Raw genomic sequence first — 18,481 nt, 5'->3', positions numbered from 1 at the left:
CACATGACACTGCCCCTATGGGAGAGGAGTCACAATTGCATGTCTCTGAAACACATGGCTCAGTTGAAATGCAATTCCAAGATGAAATGCATGTCCCACTTGCCCATGATGAACATTTATGTGTTACACTTTCTGATATTGGAGCCCAGGACAGTGCATCAAATGTCTCAATCCCACGCAGTTCCATAACATCAAGAACCTCTTCTACCTCATCTGCTCGCATTCGAGCCCAGGCCGAAAAGGCTGCTCTCATGGCAGAGGCTGCTGCATTGGAGAAAAAACATCAGATTTAATCACAACAAAGAATTCAACAGGAACAATTTGCAAAACAACAGGAACAACTCAGAATGGAAAAGGAAAAGTTGGAAATGGAAACCAAGCTGGCAGCAGCAAATGCAAGGGAGCAAGTTTTTGCAACCATGGGATCTAGGGAAGGATCAAGAGTGTCAAGAATGAGCTCTGAATCACACAAAGGAGCTGCTGCTCCAAAGAAAACAATGCCCCTCTCTGACACACAGGTTGGGAAGCCAAAACAATTCATATATGAAAAGTATACCAAAGCTCATTACATGACTCCAAGACAGGCTGCTCTCTCTTTAATGCAAACTGACAATCTGTCAAAATCAACTATGCAAATGAAAAATGTGTCGAATACAACTGGGCAAACTGATCATACTTCTGTGAAAAAAGATGATGTTAAAGGTCATACAGTTCACACTACATCCCCTGTCACAAATGCCATCAAACAAGATCACATTCTTGATTTACTAAAAGGACAACATGATTTAAATGCCTTATTGGTTAAGCAGAATGTCCATTCCTCTTTACCATCAAGAGACGTACCTGTGTTTGATGGAGATCCGTTTCAGTATGAAACCTTTATAAGGGCATTTGAATATGGAGTGGAGAAAAAGTGTGACACCTATGACTGTTTGCATTATTTGGAACAATATACTAGAGGGCATCCAAAAGAGCTGGTTCAAAGTTGCCAACATTTGCCTCCGTCCCAGGGCTACCAGAGGGCAAGACAGCTACTTAAGGAACATTTTGGTAATGAATATCATATTGCAACAGCATATATGGAAAAGGCTTTTTCCTGGGGAACAATTAAATTGGAGGATGTAAAAGGATTGAGAGCATTCTCTCTATTCCTCAGAAGTTGTTCCAATGCAATGGAAAGTCTGGCCTATATGGAAGAAATTAATGTCGTTTCTAATATGAGGACCATCATCCTAAAGCTTCCATACAAGCTCAGAGAGCAGTGGAGGAACAAGGCCTGTGACCTACAGGAGAAGCAAGGCCATCGAGCCATTTTCCCAGACCTTGTGAACTTTATTGAAAAACAAGTCAAAATACTCTCTGATCCACTGTTTGGTAACATTCAGGACACTAAGCAATCAACTGTCAAACCCTCATCCGTCCCTAAGCCAAGAGTAAAGTCAAGTCCAAGAAGCAGCTTTGCAACAACATTAGTACCCATAGAAACTGTGGAGTCAAATGAAGGAAAAAGGAATGTGATTGTCAAATCTCACAGTTGTCTGTTCTGTAAGAAGAGTGGTCACACACTGGAGTGCTGTCCACAATTCAAGAGGAAGAAGCACAAAGAAAAAATAGACTTCTTAAAGGAAAAAGGAGTCTGTTTTGGTTGTCTGAAAATAGGACATTTAAGTCGAGACTGCAGAAATCGTCTATTATGTGAAACCTGTAAACAACAACATCCACAAATACTCCACATTGAACAGACAGAACAAACACAAACCAAATCAATTGGAACCAATACTGTTGTGCCACCTCCCAAGCATACTTGTGGTCATATTGGGGCCGGGGATGACCCCTCCATCTACTCCATTGTACCTGTACAAGTTAAAAGCAACAAGGGAGATACAGTGTTACAAACATATGCATTTTTGGATCATGGAAGCACCTCCACATTCTGCACAGAAAAACTGATGCAAAGACTGAACATAACAGGACAAAGAACAACCATCCTTCTCAAAACCATGAATCAAGTGAAACCCGAAACCAGCTACCACATCACTGGACTGGAAATAGCCAGGATAAATACGAATGACTTTATTCAATTGCCTGATGTATTTACACACAAAATCATGCCCGTTTCACCACACAATATTCCAAAACAGCAGGATTTGAAACACTGGCCATATCTAAACCATATCACATTACCTGAAATTGACTCTGACATCGACCTCCTCATTGGCACGAATGCCTCTAAGGTACTGGAACCCTGGGAGGTGGTCAATAGCCAGGAGAACGGGCCATACGCAGTGAGGACCCTATTGGGATGGGTCATTTATGGTCCTTTAAAAGGAGATGACACCAGCAGGCATAATGGCTGCCCTGTTGCTGGTGTCAATATAATATCTATTCTAAACCTGGAGGAGTTATTAGTCAAACAGTACAACCAAGATTTCAGTGAAAGATCCAGTAAGGAAATAGAGGAAATGTCAAGAGAAGAGGAAAAGTTTCTTGATATTGTGAGCCACTCTGCAAAGATTAAAGATGAACATTACTGTTTAAACTTACCTTTTAAAGAAGAAGATCCCATCATGCCGAACAACCGTTGTATTGCAGAGCAACGCATCCAGAGCCTGAAACGCAAGTTCAACACAAATGAAAACTTCCATAAAGAATATACATCTTTCCTCACAGATATGATTGACAGTGGCTATGCTGAATTGGTACCAGCAGACCAGCTGAATAGAAAAGATGGAAGACTCTGGTATATTCCACATCATGGTGTGCACCACTCAAAAAAAAGGAACATTAAGAGTTGTTTTTGACTGTGGTGCAGTCTTTAAAGGAACATCACTGAACTGTGAACTACTTCAGGGTCCTGATCTTACCAACTCACTTATCGGAGTCCTCATCAGATTCAGACAAGAACCGGTTGCCTTGATGGCAGACATTAAAGCCATGTTCCATCAGGTTAAGGTGTCTGATAAGCATGTCGACTACTTGAGATTCTTATGGTGGCCTGACGGTGATATGCAGCAAGATCTGACTGAATATAGGATGAAGGTACATCTATTTGGAGCTGTGTCATCACCAAGTTGTGCAAATTTCGCTTTGAGGAAAACTGCTGAAGACAACCAAGCTAATTTTCCACCTGAGGTGACAGACACAGTACGCCATAACTTTTATGTAGATGACTGTTTACGTTCGATTCCCACAGAACAAGAAGCAGTACAATTAGTAAAAGATCTGACTGCTCTTTGCCAAATGGGTGGGTTTACTCTGTCCAAATGGATCAGCAACAGCCGTGCTGTATTAACATCTATTCCACAAGAGCACAGGGCTAAAGAAATCAAGGAGTTGGATTTGGACAAGGACAATCTACCAATGGAAAGAGCCCTAGGACTACACTGGTGTGTGGAAACTGATGTGTTCAAGTTCACAGTTGTTGTACCAGAAAGACCACACACTAGACGTGGCATTTTGTCTGTGGTCAGCTCTGTATACGACCCTTTAGGACTTCTAGGACCATTTACTCTGCCAGCCAAAATGATTATGCAGGAGCTCTGCAAGGAAAAGCTTCAATGGGATGAAACCGTACCACACGTTTTCTCTCAACAGTGGACAGGATGGCTAGCAGATCTCAGCAAAATGAAGGAGTTTAAAGTTGACCGGTGCATGCAGCCTACACACTTTGGTCAAATCACACACTCACAGCTGCATCACTTTTCGGATGCCAGTGAGAGTGGCTACGGAACCGTCTCATATCTAAGACTGGAAAACAAAAACAAAGAAGTGCATGTTGCATTTATCATAGGAAAATCAAGAGTGGCACCATTAAAACAAATGACAATTCCCAGAATGGAGCTGGCGGCAGCTGTCCTCGCTGTCAAAGTTGACACAATGCTGCGAAAGGATCTACAGTTAAAACTGGAGAAATCATTTTTCTGGACGGATAGCACAACCGTGCTTAAATACATAAGCAACAAAACCAAACGCTTTAAAACATTTGTAGCAAACAGAGTCTCTTTTGTAAGGGATGCTACCGACATATCACAATGGAGATACGTGAGCACAAAGGAAAACCCTGCAGATGCAGCATCAAGAGGGCTGACAGCAGATCGCTTCTTAGGCTACAAAAATTGGATAAGAGGACCAGATTTTCTCTGGAAAGCAAGCCAAGAATGGCCAATTTTGCAAATTGAATCCAAAATCTCTGTTGATGATCCAGAGATCAAACCTGGCATCACAGTAAATGCCATTGTCAAAAGTCAGTTGAACCCAACTAACTATTTCATCCACTACTTCTCATCCTGGATGAGACTGAAGATTGCAATAGCCTGGCTTTTAAAAGTAAAGACCGCACTCTTGCAAAGGACTAGGAAAAGAAAAGAAGTTCAAACTGCTGTGAGTAGTGTTGAAAATGATCCTGTCAAATTAAAGAAGAAGATTGAAGAGGAGATGCAAGTATTTAAAGCCACCATAACCAAATCCTCTGATGACCCCATGGACCTGGAAGCGCTGACCCCAAACCATCTTCTTTTGCAAAAAAACAATCCAATATTGCCACCTGGACTCTTTGTAAAGGAGGATCTGTACATCAAACGTATGGAAACAAGTACAATACATGGCAGATCTCTTTTGGAAACGATGGACAAAAGAATACTTACCTTTAATCCAAGAACGTCAGCGATGGACCAGAGCCAAGAGAAGTTTTGCCCCTGGTGACATTGTGGTGGTGGTCGATTCCATTGACCCACGAGGATCCTGGTTACTGGGGAGAATACTGGAAAGACCAATAACCAAGATATGTCTCCTCCAAAGGACTGAAATTGAAGACTAATGAAGATTCAAGATTAATGAACTATAAATGCCAACATATTTTTATTTTGAAATTATGAAAAAAAAAAAAAAAAAAAAAAAAACTAAGAAGAAGAATCTTGTAAAAAGTGAATTTGAATGGCTCCCTTTCAAGTAATTGTTACAGCGTAAACAATTAGGGGCCGGTGTGTAGGAGCCATTTAAGGCATCCTTATTTTTGTGTTGGCATTACTTTCTTTTGTCACTAGGTGGCGGGCTTTTTGGTTGAGCAGTACAGGGGGGAAGGCATATGTAGGAGCACAGGTGAGCCAAACGAGGAAGGACTCAGGTGTGGGAGCACAAACCGTTCTTACCAGCAGCAGACAACATCAGACAGCAGCAGACAGCAGCAGACAGCAGACAGCAGCAGACAACATCAGACAGCAGCAGACAACATCAGACAGCAGCAGGCAACAGCAAATGCAACAGCAGACAGCAACCGGCAGGAGAACATATAACACAATATCACTGCAATAATCCCGGGTATGTTTCATTCACCCTGCAAGTTCATTAATAAATAGACATAAACTGGATTTCTGACTGGACCTCACTTCATATGCAATGTTTGCTACTGTGTAGGATCACTCCCTCAAACCTGTTGAGTAATGACAATAAATTGGAACATTTGAAGGTGAAGATTGCCATTACAAGCATATTGGTTTACTAAAGTCAAACATTGATTTTATTTGTTGTTTTTTTTAAACTTGATGAAGCAAAAATGTTTGTGTATTTGTTACATTATAAAATGCATGCAAAATAGCATCTATCAATCATATATTTTCATGTGCACGTTAACACAGCAATTTTTGATTCGAGTCCGAGTTGACCGATAGTAACCTTAAGTGACGTCACCCGCAACCTGAGCACGCGCCACCCCCTCTCCTCCAATCACAAGGCGCGAAGTGCTCTGGCGTCAGCCAGTCACTTCCGGGCAGGGAAACGCTACCCGGGTGATGCTAAAAAATGAACCATTTGACACATTTTTATACCGGTTTTACTCAAAGTGCTTGAAATATTAACTTGGCGACGGACCCACGGCGCGTTTCGACGTGGTCAGAATAATGACAGCGCGGTGCTTTGAATGGTAACAACAGCGGCTGAGGTGAGAATGTATTGAAAGCTCTGCAGATGTTGATAAGCTGATTGTTAGCAGCCGCGGTGCTAACGCGCGGTGATGCAGTTTGCCGTTTTCTAAAATCAAAACCCTTAGTCACATACATTATTGATTAAATCATATCCAGTTAACATATTTGTGTCGCATGCATGTGATTTAAAAATAGATAAACATTAGCTTCCCCTCTGGCTAGCATGTATCCAAGCTGCTTGCTAAATGCTCGCTTGGAGTTCTGCGGCTTTTCAGCCTATAGGGTGTGTTTGTTGCCATCGTAACTGCAAACAATGAATGAATCCACACATGCTTCGTTATCATCCCAAGTATATCAAATATGTGCGGGTGGATTATCTGTCTGCGGTGTGACGTGCTCTCGTCAAGTGTCACCTGTCTCTCGCAAGGCCAAAGTAATCGATATATCATCGATGCCACTCCCACTTCCGGTAGCATAGTGGCGCATTGAACGCTTTTAGGGTAAATAGTGGGAAAACATTTTATTTTGTCTTGACTAGATCTCTGTCTACATCCACACATTAGATCTATACATGCCCCATCCATCCATTTCCTACCGCTTATTCCCTTCGGGGTTGCGGGGGGCGCTGGAGCCTATATCAGCTACCGTATTTTCCGCACTATAAGGCGCACCGGATTATTAGCCGCACCTTCTATGAATTACATATTTCATAATTTTGTCCACCAATAAGCCGCCCCGGACTATAAGCCGCGCCTACGCTGCGCTAAAGTGAATGTCAAAAAAACGCTGCGCTAAAGTGAATGTCAAAAAAACAGTCAGATAGTTCAGTCAAACTTTAATAATATATTGAAAACCAGCGTTCTAACAACTCTGTCCCAAAATGTACGTAAATGTGCAATCACAAACATAGTAAAATTCAAAATGGTGTAGAGCAATAGTAACATAATGTTGCTCGAACGTTAATGTCACAACACACAAAATAAACATAGCGCTCACCTTCTGAAGTTATTCTTCATTCGTAAATCCTTCGAATTCTTCGTCTTCGGTGTCCGAATTGAAAAGTTGCGCAAGCGTGGTATCCAAAATGGCCGGTTCCGTCTCGTAGAAGTCATCGGGAGTCAGTGTCGCTGTTGTTCTGTGAATCCTGCCTTCCGGAAAGCTCGGACCACAGTTGTGACCGAAATATCTGCCCAGGCATTTACGATCCACTGGCAAATGTTGGCGTATGTCGTCCGAGGCTGTCTGCCCGTCTTAGTGAAGGTGTGTTCGCCTTCGGAGCTGTGTGAAAAAAGCCACCCGGCCTCTTCGCGTAAACTTCCCTTAACCACTCGCTCATCTTTTCTTCATCCATCCATCCCTTCGAGTTAGCTTTTATGATGACGCCGGCTGGAAAGGTCTCTTTTGGCAAGGTCTTCCTTTTGAATATCACCATGGGTGGAAGTTAGCATGGCAAGCTAGAACCACAGTGAAGGATGACTTCTCATTCCCTGTGGTGCGAATATTCACCGTACGTGCTCCCGTTCCACAGTGCGGTTCAGTTGCTGTGAAACACGGTAGTAATCCGTGTGCGGATGGAGAGATTGCGTCTTTTTATGAACCGGATCGCTTAGTAGGAGCCATTTTGTGGTCTTTACAGATGTAAACAGGAAATGAAACGTACGGTGATATCCGCGCGTTTTTTCTTCTTCTTCCGGGGGCGGGTAGAAGAAGAAGCGCTTCCTGTTCTATGGGGGCGGATGCTTTCCTTGGCGGTTGCTTGCGTAGAAGAAGAAGCGCTTCCTGTTCTACCGGGAAAAAAGATGGCGGCTGTTTACCGAAGTTGCGAGATCGAAACTTTATGAAAATGAATCGTAATAAAGCGCACCGGGTTATAAGGCGCACTGTCAGCTTTTGAGAACATTTGTGGTTTTTAGGTGCGCCTTATAGTGCGGAAAATACGGTACAATTGGGCGGAAGGCAGTGTACACCCTGGACAAGTCTCCATCTCATCACAGGGCCAAGTACACACACAAATCTATACATGCACACATTTTTTTTTTACACACATGCAATATGTAACATTCTTAGAATTAATTTTAAATTAGAGGAGTTTATTTCAAAGGGGGCAATGCAAATTTCATAAAACACATGATTACACAATGGTTAGAAAAGGCAGAATTAGCCAGAAGGCTAGTTTTCATCTGTAGTCCCCTGGCCATGATGTAAAAAAAAAAAAAAAAAAAAAAGCAGTAAAATTACAATTTAAAAGAAAAAGAAAAGCGAAAGAAAAAAGAGCACACAATACATATACAATGTGATAAAAAATAAAATACAACATCACAACATAACATTTATCTTAGCATCAAAACAGGCTCATCTTTTAGTGCTGGCAGCTGTAGATGTTGATAAGCCACATTTTCAATTTTTTTGTGAAGGCCTTGTAAGTTGTGACCTCAGGTTCTGAGTTCCACACATTTGCACTCCTTATTGACCAGGCCGACTTACTGAAGGTATCCCTGCGCAGAGGAATCTCTCTCTCGGCGGTCATTCGAGTATGACAATCCTCCTGGTAGGGGGGTATCCCTTTATGGAGGATGCCTGTGCGTGACTTTGTTTAAAGGGGAACATTATTACAATTTCAGAAGGGTTAAAACCATTAAAAATCAGTTCCCAGTGGCTTATTATATTTTTCGAAGATTTTTTCAAAATTTTACCCATCACGCAATATCCCTAAAAAAAGCTTCAAAGTGCCTGATTTTAACCATCGTTATAAACACCCGTCCATTTTCCTGTGACGTCACATAGTGAAGCCAGCACAAACAAACATGGCGGAAAGAACAGCAAGCTATAGCGACATTAGTTCGGATTCAGACTCGGATTTCAGCGGCTTAAGCGATTCAACAGGTTACGCATGTATTGAAACGGATGGTTGTAGTGTGGAGGCAGGTAGCGAAAAAGAAATTGAAGAAGAAACTGAAGCTATTGAGCCATATCAGTTTGAACCGTATGCAAGCGAAACCGACGAAAACGACACGACAGCCAGCGACACGGGAGAAAGCGAGGACGAATTCGGAGATCGCCTTCTAACCAACGATTGGTTTGTGTTTGTTTGGCATTAAAGGAAACTAACAACTATGAACTAGGTTTACAGCATATGAAATACATTTGGCAACAACATGCACTTTGAGAGTGCAGACAGCCCAATTTTCATCAATTAATATATTCTGTAGACATACCCTCATCCACGCTCTTTTCCTGCAAGCTGATCTGTCCAGTTTTGGAGTTGATGTCAGCAGGCCAGGGAAGCTAGGGTCGATAGGGGGTTTAGCTCGCTCGTCTGCGGGAACAAACTGCCGCCATTGCTTGCCGTGCTACCGAGGACCTTTGTCCCTGAATTGCTCACACACTCCGGCAGATTCAATGGGGGTCTGGCGGAAGATTTCTTTGACTTTATCATTGGAAATGCATCTGCTTTGAGTGTCGCAGGATATCCACACATTCTTGCCATCTCTGTCGTAGCATAGCTTTCGTCGGTAAAGTGTGCGGAACAAACGTCCAATGTCTTGCCACTTTCGCATCTTTGGGCCACTGGTGCAACTTGAATCCGTCCCTGTTCGTGTTGTTACACCCTCCGACAACACACCGACGAGGCATGATGTCTCCAAGGTACGGAAAACAGTCGAAAAAATGGAAAATAACAGAGCTGATTTGACTCGGTGTTTGAGAAAATGGCGGATTGCTTCCCGATGTGACGCCACATTGTGACGTCATCGCTCCGAGAGCGAATAATAGAAAGGCGTTTAATTCGCCAAAATTCACCCAATTAGAGTTCGGAAATTGGTTAAAAAAATATATGGTCTTTTTTCTGCAACATCAAGGTATATATTGACGCTTACATAGGTCTGGTGATAATGTTCCCCTTTAATGTGGGGAGACTGGTGCACAGACAGTCACCACACGATCCTTGACAGATCCGGGTCAGGGTCCAGTGGCATGGAGTCCAAGACGACTGGGGACCCTTTTCTGCTGCAGCCTTCATCCGCCATCCCAGCCGTTGTGACGCTCCATAGATTTAGCAATCATCCTCCGCCTGTTCCACCGTTGAGGTCTTGGGTCGTTATTTCCCCATAACTGGGCCCACATGGATGTGGGGGTGCCTTCTTCCGCCATCGTAGCTGTTGTGGTGGTTCATACATCCACCGTCTTCCGCCTGCTCCGCCGTTGAGGTCTTTATCGTATCCCTGGCTAGGGGGCAGTCAGGTACTAGGCCTTTGCCAAGGGCCACCTGGGGTAACAGTAGTAAAGGGGTTAACCTCCTAGTGCCCCAAGACCCCTTAGAGGAGCCTCCACTGCCGGATGCACTTTAACATCATGCCCAGGACACGCAGAGGAATATAACAGTCACCTCTGACAGAGGATCTGGAGCCAATTCATGCAGTACTTTATAGGTCACTTTTAAGTCTGCAATTGTGTTAAGACTGTCCCGGTTTAAAATACTGTATTTTTTTTTAGAATGGCTCGGTGATGATAGTGCCTAGGTTTTTTATCCATTACCTTAATTGCTTGTTTGTACAAGATTTCCAATGTTTTTTATTAACTGACCAGCCTGAGACCAGCTGGTAAAGCAATAGTTGAAGTGGCTGAAAATCATCGATGCAAATATAATTTTGCAGCTTCAGTTGACATTTCATTTCTAATTGCATGAAAATTTGCGAGATTAAACCTGATTATTTTACACATTATTAAATCAATATATTTATTTTGGCTGGCAATTTGTATTCTTTCTCCATTAATACGTATGTCGCAGTCAGATGATACGTGTTTGGTTTTAGTTACATACATGCCTACAGTTTTAGAAACATTTAGCAGCAGACAGCACTCCTGCAACCAAGTTGTAACATAGGACATTGTTTTAGGGAGTTTAGCAGCAACAATGTCTTTGGTGTGACCATGACGGAAGAAAAGCGTGTCGTCTGCATACATTAAGCATTCAGCTTCAGGACAAACAGTGGGCAAATCATTAATATAGAGGCTAAATAAAAGGGGGCCTAATTTTGACCCCTGAGGGACTCCGGAGGTTAGCCTAAGAGAGTCAGATCTACAGTTGTTAACTGATACAGATTGTGTTCGATCATGCTTGAGAGCTTGGTAAGAATCTCAGAATTCTAAAAATATTACTGTCATATAGAGTAAAAAACGAATTTTTGTGTTTGCAAACCTTACAAAAGCACGTGTCTAGTAAAATTCACAAAGATACTTTAATACAGGCATTATTAGACATATTGCATGTTTGGTTTAGGAGTAATGCTTGAACAAAAATGTTTTGTTGCTTCAATCACATTATCTCAGGATTCTGAGAACATTACTGTCATATTAAGTAAAAAACTACATTTTGTGTTTGCAAACTTTACAAAAGCACATGTCTCTAGTAAAACTCACAAAGATACATGAATACAGGCAATATTAGACATATTGCATGTTTGGTTTAGGAGTTATGCTTGAATATTTTTTTTCTTGCTTCAATCGCAAGTATGGCATAGGTAGCCTCCCCTTATTCTCTAGAAATCTGTTTTTCTGGAGCATAACATCGATCTAAAAGGCTTTAAAAAGCTAGTTAGCTTAGCAGATTTAAGAATGGTTGATATTTTTCTGCACCTTCCCTAAAATCACACTTTGATTTGCACCTAATACAACATTCCATGCTCAGAGAAATACACGTTTGCTTTTACAGCAGCCGCACGTTACAGAGAGGTGCTATTTATTTTGGATTTTGTCGTATTTGCCTAACCCTTTTCGTTGTACAGTGGTAGATTCTTCCCGACATTGTTACATTAGCTTGCTAGGACACCTCCCATGTGATGCTTGAACCCTGGAATGAGTTGCTGCTCCTATGTTGCCTCATAGCCAGCGTTACAGAGATGCTTTTGTTTCAGTTGCAACTTTAAATGTTACAAGCAGAAATACAAAGTATATCAATTAGTTAATAGAAATAATTGTTTAGGGTCATACATTGTTTAAAGAGCATTTAAACAAACAGGCACAAGGTGTTGGTTTTAACCTTTACTGAAATCTAAAAGGCATTAGGTCTCAAATATAAGTATTGTTGTATCTGGTCTTGGCGACTTGTCCAGGGTGTACCCCGCCTTCCGCCCGATTGTAGCTGAGATAGGCTTCAGCGCCCCCCGCGACCCCGAAGGGATTAAGCGGTAACAAATGGATGGATGGATGTATCTGGTCTCTAAAAGCTCTTTTTCCCTATATGGTCTGTGTAGCTATGCACCTGAGCTGCTGAAACAAGAATTGCTGACAGAGAAAAATCACTAAGAATAGGCCAAGGTGGCTATGAAGGATTCATTTACAATTGTCTGCAGGATCGTATTTGCTGCTGTTCAATTTTGCTGATGCTGTTTTTTAAGCTTTGTGTTTCTGTGTTGCAGGTCTGCTCGGCTCCCTGCAGAAAGCAACCCAGCCGCAGCTAGAGCCATATTTCTGCGTGAATATTTGAGTCACCTTATGCAGTGACTTTCTTCCTCTCGAGATGAAGTTAAAGGAAGACATCAACCCCCTGCTACTACAGGTCTTTCGCTCCGTGGTCTGGGTCTATTCAGTGATCACCTTCATACCCTGGTACTTCTTCTCCGGGGCCAGTACCAACCTGGAGTGGGCACGCCGCATCAAAGCGCGTTCGGTTAGCGGGCACCCAGCCGGGCCTTACAGGGCTATCAACAGTCAAGAGAAGCTGGTGGCGTGGCTGCACCCTGGGGTGGATACGCTGGATAAAATGTTTGCATATGCCGCCAAGAGGTTTCCCCAGAGGGACTGTCTAGGCACCAGGGAGGTGCTGAGCGAGGAGGACGAGCTCCAACCAAATGGCAAGGTCTTTAAGAAGGTGAGAATAAAGCTATAAATTACGCCTTGGCCGATAAATAAATCAATTAATTAAACGATAAATGTAAAATAACTCTAATTTATTCAATAACATAAATAAATGAACAGAGTTAACCCTCTGGTCAGTCATCCACTGTCTATTGGCCCTTTTCCACCAACAGTTCAGAAACTATTGGTTCCTGGAACCTCTAGTTCCTGGATCTATATGTTCCTGTAAAAGTGTGTGGTTTGTGTTTCCACCACATTTCACAGTTCAGGATAGTTTATGCAAACCAGGCTGATGACGTATGGAGGAGTGGTTTAGTGTATTTCTACACTGGTACCATGCAAATAGACAATATTAGGTCAGAGTTATTTTACTAAAAAGTAAGTAAATGAAATACCAAGCAATAATATACAAAACGATATAGTGTACCGAATTGTTCATAAAAAGTCAGGCTTTTGTCCGCCATGTCCAACAGTCAGAAAGTCCCCTTCTTGGTAAATGAGGAAATCATAAGGGTATTGTACATTTCAGCTGTAAATAACAATATAGAAATAATAAATGTCAATGTTTATCTCACGCCGACAACACAAGCGCATAGACTATAGCGTTATTTTGTTAGTATTAGCATTTTGTTCACTCAGGTTGAGGCTAATAACAACACAAATGGAGTGTTATTGACTACTTTTACAACATGTTATAAAGTAAATGGTGAATATTTTATTTTATTTACCTTTGTTCCATTCATGTGCTGCCTACTTTATTTCACATTTTTCCAAAGTCAGAGTACCGGTAGTAAGCAGCTAAGATCGCCGCTTCGAATCCGGCTTCATACTCCTTCGTAAATCCGTTTCGCGTATCAAAATGAAGTTTGTAAAAACTAATAAACAACATTAAATTGCATATAATTTAAAGACTACGGCTGAGTAAAAACACTCAAAAATAGTAACACTGATCAGCGTTCTTCAGCACAAAGATGGCCCACAAAAGCTCCTTTCATTCTTGTTTCGCTCCGTTGTAAGGCTGCAGCTAACGATTATTTTTCTATCGATTATTTTTTCGATTAATCGGTTAATCTATAGATTATTTTTTCGATTAATCTATAGATTATTTTTCCTTTTACCGATTTTTTTTTTTTATTTAAAATGAAGATGAAAAAATAAATGTTGGCCAGTTTTTTCAAAAGGCATGACTTTTATATACAAAAAAAAAGTATGGCCACTCAGTCAACATTGACAACAACATGACAAAATATTCTGTAACAATGTAAACATTTAAAACTTTTAACATTTAACAAAATTAAAAGTAGCTTATTTGCTTTTTAATGGGCAAATATAAAAGTAAACATCCAGTGCAAATCTTAATATTCTGCAATAGTATAGGCATTTCTAAAGTAAAAGTATTGCTTATTTTGCTTTAAAATGTGCAAAAATAAAGATAAACATCCAATACAAAAAAGTGAAAAACGAAATATTCTGTAACAGTGTAAACATTTCAACAAAAGTAAAAGTATTGCTTATTTTGCTTAATAACACAACAATGATAGTATGATTAAAGTGAAAGTTAATTGTTGGTTTGTACATAGTATATGTAACTGTTAATGTTGTAAAAGGTATTTGCACAACTAATTAACGTTAGCGTTAAAGAGGAGCGCGTCTTTGTAAACACTGAACAGGCCTGCCAAACGCCCCTCTCAGAGCGAAACAGTGTTTTAGTTTATGAATTTACAACGCAGATACAAATGACACATTCATGATTTTGTGTAATGATGACAATGTATACTCATGCGGACGATTGACTAGTTGATGGTGATGGCAAGAACGCTGTCGGGTGTTTTCTTTTCAAATGTTCCTTCATAGCCGTTGTGCTGCTATGATAGGCCATTTCCGCTCGACACAGTGTGCATACAACAACTGTCAAGTGTTTAGCTTTATTCGCTGTGCTTATCCCACACTTGAAGGGATGTACCAATGCTGAATGTGGCTTCTGGATTTCACTCAAAAGACCAGACCGTAGTTACTTTTTCCTTTTATTTTCCTTTAGTTTTCAACAGTTTTTCCAACCAAGAAACAGCTTCTTTTTTCTTCTTTAGTCTTTTTAGCAGTCTTTAGCAGTGTTAATAGACTTTAGTTTCTTTAGCTGTCATTAGCTGTCTTTAGTAGCCTTTAGTAGCCTTTAGTAGCCTTTAGCTTCTTTAGTAGGTGAAAAACCTTTAAGGACAAAACACCACAAGATTAACATGCTGTAAAAAATCAATCAATTATCAATCCCATAATTTACAACTATTAATTAGCTATCAAACTCTTAACCATTAAACAAGTGCAAGAAAATGGACACATCTTTTCCCTTTAAGTTAAAACAGATTTTAAATAAATTGTCTCAACATAAATGCACCAAGATACATATAAAATACATTTAACACCAGAAACACAATAGATAAATGCAACAGAAAACCCAATATGCAAATACATAAATACCTAACCAATTAACCACCTATTTAGATACATATTTAAAATCCATATTCAATATAAATATATTATTAATTTAGCAGTGAAACACTCAATCTTAAACGCTGTCTACTGGTAGAAAAATGCCCCTTTTTCTACGCCCTCACCAACACAGTTAAATCCAACACTTTAAATTGAGCGACTTCACCCTCCTGATGAAGCAAACTGCTCCAACATTTATCAAACTAAGCAAAGAATATCAACACTAAACAACAGTTACATAACACACTGTGTGTATTTAGCCTCCAGACTAAGCACGCTACATGCACACAACCCCCCCTCCCATCTCACCAGCGCAACAGGTGCGCCACACCCACGAAGAGAAATATTAAATCTTACATACTTTTGGCACAACTCTGGGTTATCTGTAATGAACTAAACCTTTTCCCACTCTGCGCTGGCGTCTTTTGTACTCCTTGATTTGACACAGCGGTCTAATTACCGGGCTCGCGCACCAGCAGATGAGACAGGAGCGCGCCGCGTTATACCTGCGCGCGAACGTAAACTGATCGGCTCTGATTTTATAAGCCGACTGGCCGAAATAATGCCGAATTATATACTCCCACACTTTTGACGACTTTTGGCGTGCTTTTTTTCCCTCGCTCGCATCATCTGCTTTGCGCTCCGCCATGACGGCAGTGTGACGTAAATATGCGACGCGTCGAAGCATAAAAACGACGTCGACGTATTTACGTAACCGATGACGTCGACTACGTCGACGCGTCGTTTCAGCCTTACTCCGTTGTCAAGTTTGTTATAATAGAATTACACAAGAAATAGGAAATTAACTAGTTGCCGCACATATTCTAATTTTCATATTCTAATTAGCATTCGACAGCACAGCACACCCCCCCAAAATGTTCCGGGTTGCTTTGAAAAAAGTCCTAGGAGGAAATCCGAAAGCTTCCTGAAGAACTAAATCCACCTGGGTAGTGTTTGGTGGAAACACAGGGGGAAATGTATTTACCCATGTAAGTGGGAGAGTTCCTGAAAAAGTTCCTGCGGTGGAAAGGGGCCTTATGTCTCGGTGGGCGGAGGCGGGACCGCTAGCTTACACTGTGTGTGTAAGCTAGCGAGGCTCTGTCGGTGCATTCTGTGTGCTTTATATCAATCAATCAATCAATGTTTATTTATATAGCCCTAAATCACAAGTGTCTCAAAGGGCTCCACAAGCCACAGCGACATCCTCGGTACAGAGCCCACATATCCTCGCTAGGGTACTGGAGGGGGCATGGGAGTTTGCTCAACCAGACCACATGTGTTTTGTGGATTTGGAGAAGGCATTGCAGTGTCCTGTGGGGGGTGCTCAAGGAGTACGGGGTCCAGGGTCCGTTGCTACGGACCGTTCGGTCCCTGTACAATAGAAACAGGAGTCTGGTTGTTGGACTGCGCCACGGCTGCCCTTTGTCACCGGTCCTGTTCATTATCTTGATGGACAGAATTTCTAGTCGCAGTCATGGTGTGGTGGGTTTCCAGTTTGGTGCCCAGAGGATCGCATTTTTGCTTTTTGTAGATGTTGTGGTCCTGTTGGCTTCATCAGGCTGGGACCTTTATCGTTCACTAGGGCAGTTTGCCGCCGAGTGTGAAGCTGCTGGGATGAGGATCAGCACCTCCCAAATCGGAGGCCATGGTTCTCAGTCGGAAAAGGGTGGACTGCACTCCCTGGGGTGGGTAATGAAGTTCTGCCTCAAGTGAAGGAGATTAAGTACCTCAGGGTCTTGTTCAGGAGTGAGGGAAGAATGGAACGCGAGATTGACAGGCGGATCGGTGCAACGTCCGAATTGAGGTGTTGTGGTGAAGCTGGTCAGTCTACGTTCCTACCCTCGCCTATGGTCACAAGCTTTGGGTAACGACCGAAAGGACTATGTCGCAAATACAAGCGGCAGAAATAAGATTCCTCCGCAGGATGTCTGGGATCACCCGCAGAGATAAGGTGAGGAGCTCGGTCATCCGGGAGAGGCTCAGAGTAGAGGCGCTGCTCCTTAGCGTCGAGAGGAACCAGTTGAGGTGGCTCGGGCATCTAATACGGATGCATCCTGGACCCCTCCCTGGTAAGGTTTTTCGGCATGTCCAGCTAGGAGCAGGCTTGTGGCAGACCTAGGACACGCTGGAGGGACTATGTCTCACAGCTGGCCTGAAAACGCCCTGGTACCTCCGGGTGGAACTAGAGAAGGTGGACAGGGAAATCTGGGCATCTCTGCTAAGACTGCTGCCCCGCAACTTGGACTCGGATAAGTGGCGGTAAATGGATGGATGGAAAACAACTTTACTTTAAGGTCTTCAGGATTTATTGAAGAGCAATTTTTGCTTAATAAAAACATAAACAAAAGAGACTTGCTTACTACAGGGGATGGCCTGGCTCGGGTGATAGAGCGGCTGTGCCAGCAACTTTAGGGTTCCGCCATCTGAGTCAAATCCGTTGTGCCCTTGAACAAGACACTTCACCCTTGCTCCTGATAGGTTGTGGTTAGGGCCTTGCATGGCAGGTCCCGCCGTCAGTGTGTGAATGGGTGTTTTTATGAATGGAATTATGAAAGTACCTTAAAGGCAGAAAATCGCTATACAAGTATAATCCATTTAATCAATTTACTTAGTTCCTGATCTTTCAATTACAATGGTTAAAAATACTACAGTAATAGGAAATACAAGTTTATTGTTTGGAAGGGTCACTTGCTTTATGATTACATTAGTGCTTAATTTGGTCTCACAATAATATTGTTTATCTGCAATTTTTGAGACAATATATGTCTAGCAAGATGTGTCATCCACCTGGGCCTACTACACATATTGTGGAACCTTAATAGTCCAAAAGTAAACCCTTTTCCCATTAAAAACTATTGAGATTGAATTATTCTGTCCCAGAGTCAAACTGTCGCCATAGTAAACTGTGCACACAATGTTTCAATATTGTTAACTGTCATACAAGTGTAGGAATAAGTGTCAACAAGATGAATACTCACGATGGACATGTAGCGTTGAAATGGAAAAGGAACATCATGTATTGTGCTTTTTGGTCTTCAGTGTCATACAAGAACAAAGAAGTTAGTTGCTGTGAAATCCATCCATCCATTTTCTACCGCTTATTCCCTTTTGGGGTAGCGGGGGGTGCTGGAGCCTATCTCAGCTACAATCGGGCGGAAGGCGGGGTACACCCTGGACAAGTCGCCATCTCATCGCAGGGCCAACACAGATAGACAGACAACATT

At 42.0% G+C, this 18,481-nt stretch overlaps 1 protein-coding gene across 2 annotated transcripts in view; it reads left to right on the top strand.

The window, feature by feature from the left end:
• acsl3b (acyl-CoA synthetase long chain family member 3b) overlaps positions 1-18,481 on the top strand; it is a 76,162-nt gene that overhangs the window by 41,995 nt on the left and 15,686 nt on the right. Inside the window, exons 1-2 of one of the 2 annotated variants that reach the window (XM_061979673.2) lie at positions 5,741-5,935; positions 12,335-12,786. In XM_061979673.2, the coding sequence (XP_061835657.1) occupies positions 12,436-12,786 (351 nt within the window). In that variant the 5' untranslated portion in view covers positions 5,741-5,935; positions 12,335-12,435. Of the gene's footprint in view, positions 1-5,740; positions 5,936-12,334; positions 12,787-18,481 lie in introns of those variants that run through there. The other variant, XM_061979674.2, reaches the window with a different exon arrangement.

This window comes from Nerophis lumbriciformis, linkage group LG19 (genome assembly GCF_033978685.3).
Source record: "Nerophis lumbriciformis linkage group LG19, RoL_Nlum_v2.1, whole genome shotgun sequence".
Lineage (NCBI taxonomy): Eukaryota > Metazoa > Chordata > Actinopteri > Syngnathiformes > Syngnathidae > Nerophis > Nerophis lumbriciformis.
The sequence above is the reverse complement of the archived record's forward strand: the minus strand, read 5'-3'. Positions and strand labels throughout refer to the sequence as shown.